The sequence below is a fragment of the Schistocerca cancellata genome, chromosome 3, assembly GCF_023864275.1.
Source record: "Schistocerca cancellata isolate TAMUIC-IGC-003103 chromosome 3, iqSchCanc2.1, whole genome shotgun sequence".
Classification (NCBI taxonomy): Eukaryota; Metazoa; Arthropoda; class Insecta; order Orthoptera; family Acrididae; genus Schistocerca; species Schistocerca cancellata.
The window spans coordinates 715071832-715073815 of NC_064628.1; the positions used below are offsets into that span (position 1 = coordinate 715071832).

The following is a 1984-nucleotide window of genomic DNA, read 5'->3' on the forward strand; positions in this document are numbered from 1 at the left end:
AACAATCCGCACCGCCGCGGAAATTCTTTGCATGGCCAAAAGCCACTTCCCCTTGGCAACGCTTACATATCGATTTTGCTGGTCCATTCTGGAATGCTCGATGGTTGGTTGTTGTCGATTCCTTCAGTAATTTTCCTTTTGTTGTCCGGATGTCTTCCACGACGTCTTCTGCCACCATCCGAGCGTTGTGTGCTATCTTTTGCGTGGAAGGTCTTCCACAGACTATTGTTTCCGACAATGGCCCACAATTCATGTCCGCAGAATTTCAGTCATTCTGCAAGGCCAATGGTATTCAACATCTGACGTCCGCGCCGTTTTCGCCTCAGTCAAACGGTGCCGCTGAACGGTTGGTCCGGACTTTCAAGTCACAGATGTTGAAGTTGAAAGAGTCGCATTCTCGGGAGGACGCGTTGTTGCTCTTTTTGTCTGCGTATCGCTCTCAGCCCCACGATGGTCGCTCGCCGGCTGAGTTGCTTCACGGTCGTCCTCATCGAACCTTGATGTCTTTGCTGCATCCACCGCATCAGGTTCCTGTGCAGCGGCAGACTCCTGCTTTTGCTCCAGGCGACGTTGTATTCTATCGCAACTATCGCGGTTCACGGCGTTGGCTCGCAGGGCGCATTCTTCGCTGCCTCGGCCGCGCGATGTATCTGGTTTTGGGGGCCTCTGGTGAGGTGCGTCGGCATCTCAATCAGCTGCGCCTCTGTCGTCGCCTGGGTTCTGCCGCTCCCCGTCTGCTTTCAGCGACGGAGCCGTCCGGTCAGCGCCCTGGGGACCCATCTACTGGCTCGCCTCATCCCCAGGTGTTACCGACGATGCCTTCCATTTTGCCTCATGGCGTCGCGCAGCCGCCGTCGCCGCCGCAGCCGCCGCCGGCGCAGCCCGCAGAGGACGCGTCGCTGCAGCCGCCAACCGCCTCCCTGGGTCACGCGCTGCCGATCGCTTCCCGTGACCAGCTGTCCTCCGCCATGGAACTCTTGCCCGCTCCGGACCACATGGCGTCATCGCGCGTCGGATACCCCGATGCAATGGAGGTCGACCCTTCGGCCCCTCCTGTCTCATTACGGGCGCATACGCCGCATGTTGACGTGCACCCTGGAGTAGGTTTCCAGGCGTTTCCTAGCTCCCCTCGGACCGAATGGCCGGGTGCGGGTGGCACAGCCTACTGGCTCGCCTCATCCCCAGGTGTTACCGACGATGCCTTCCATTTTGCCTCATGGCGTCGCGCAGCCGCCGTCGCCGCCGCAGCCGCCGCCGGCGCAGCCCGCAGAGGACGCTTCGCTGCAGCCGCCAACCGCCTCCCTGGGTCACGCGCTGCCGATCGCTTCCCGTGACCAGCTGTCCTCCGCCATGGAACTCTTGCCCGCTCCGGACCACATGGCGTCATCGCGCGTCGGATACCCCGATGCAATGGAGGTCGACCCTTCGGCCCCTCCTGTCTCATTACGGGCGCATACGCCGCATGTTGACGTGCACCCTGGAGTAGGTTTCCAGGCGTTTCCTAGCTCCCCTCGGACCGAATGGCCGGGTGCGGGTGGCACAGCCTCGCCTGTTGTTAGGCTCCCCACCTCATCGCATACGTCAACATGGGGCCCTCCTCACGGCGGGCGGAAGCCTTATAACACAACCGTTCGCCGATTTGCGGGGGAGGAATGTGGTGTCACCGCCAGACACCACACTTGCTAGGTGGTAGCTTTAAATCGGCCGCGGTCCATTAGTACATGTCGGACCCGCGTGTCGCCACTGTCAGTACTTGCAGACCTAGCGCCACCACATGGCAGGTCTAGAACGGCGGACTAGCACTCGCCCCAGTTGTACGACGACTTTGCTAGCGACTACACTGACGAAGCATCGCTCATTAGCCGAGCAGATAGTTAGAATAGCCTTCAGCTAAGTCCATGGCTACCATCTAGCAAGGCGCCATTAGCCTTACATAGCAATTGATAATTATCGTCTAAAGCATGTCTCAACAAGAACGATGTAT

At 59.6% G+C, this 1984-nt stretch overlaps 1 protein-coding gene across 1 annotated transcript; it reads left to right on the forward strand.

Annotated features, from left to right (window-relative positions):
- Positions 1–260: 260 nt before the first annotated feature.
- LOC126176976 (protein transport protein Sec31A-like) lies at positions 261–1693 on the forward strand. Its single transcript, XM_049924192.1, has 2 exons — positions 261–803; positions 1186–1693. Exons 1-2 carry the CDS (start codon positions 372–374, stop codon positions 1684–1686), a joined length of 933 nt encoding a protein of 310 aa, XP_049780149.1. The 5' UTR covers positions 261–371; the 3' UTR covers positions 1687–1693.
- Positions 1694–1984: the final 291 nt, after the last annotated feature.

What these genes read in the sequence shown, in the direction of transcription:
- LOC126176976 (XM_049924192.1), top strand. Translation starts at nt 372, where the DNA reads ATGTTGAAGTTGAAAGAGTCGCATTCTCGGGAGGACGCGTTGTTGCTC. An exon ending in CTGGCTCGCCTCATCCCCAG is followed by an intron (nt 804 to 1,185) that starts GTGTTACCGACG and finishes CCTCATCCCCAG; the next exon opens with GTGTTACCGACGATGCCTTC.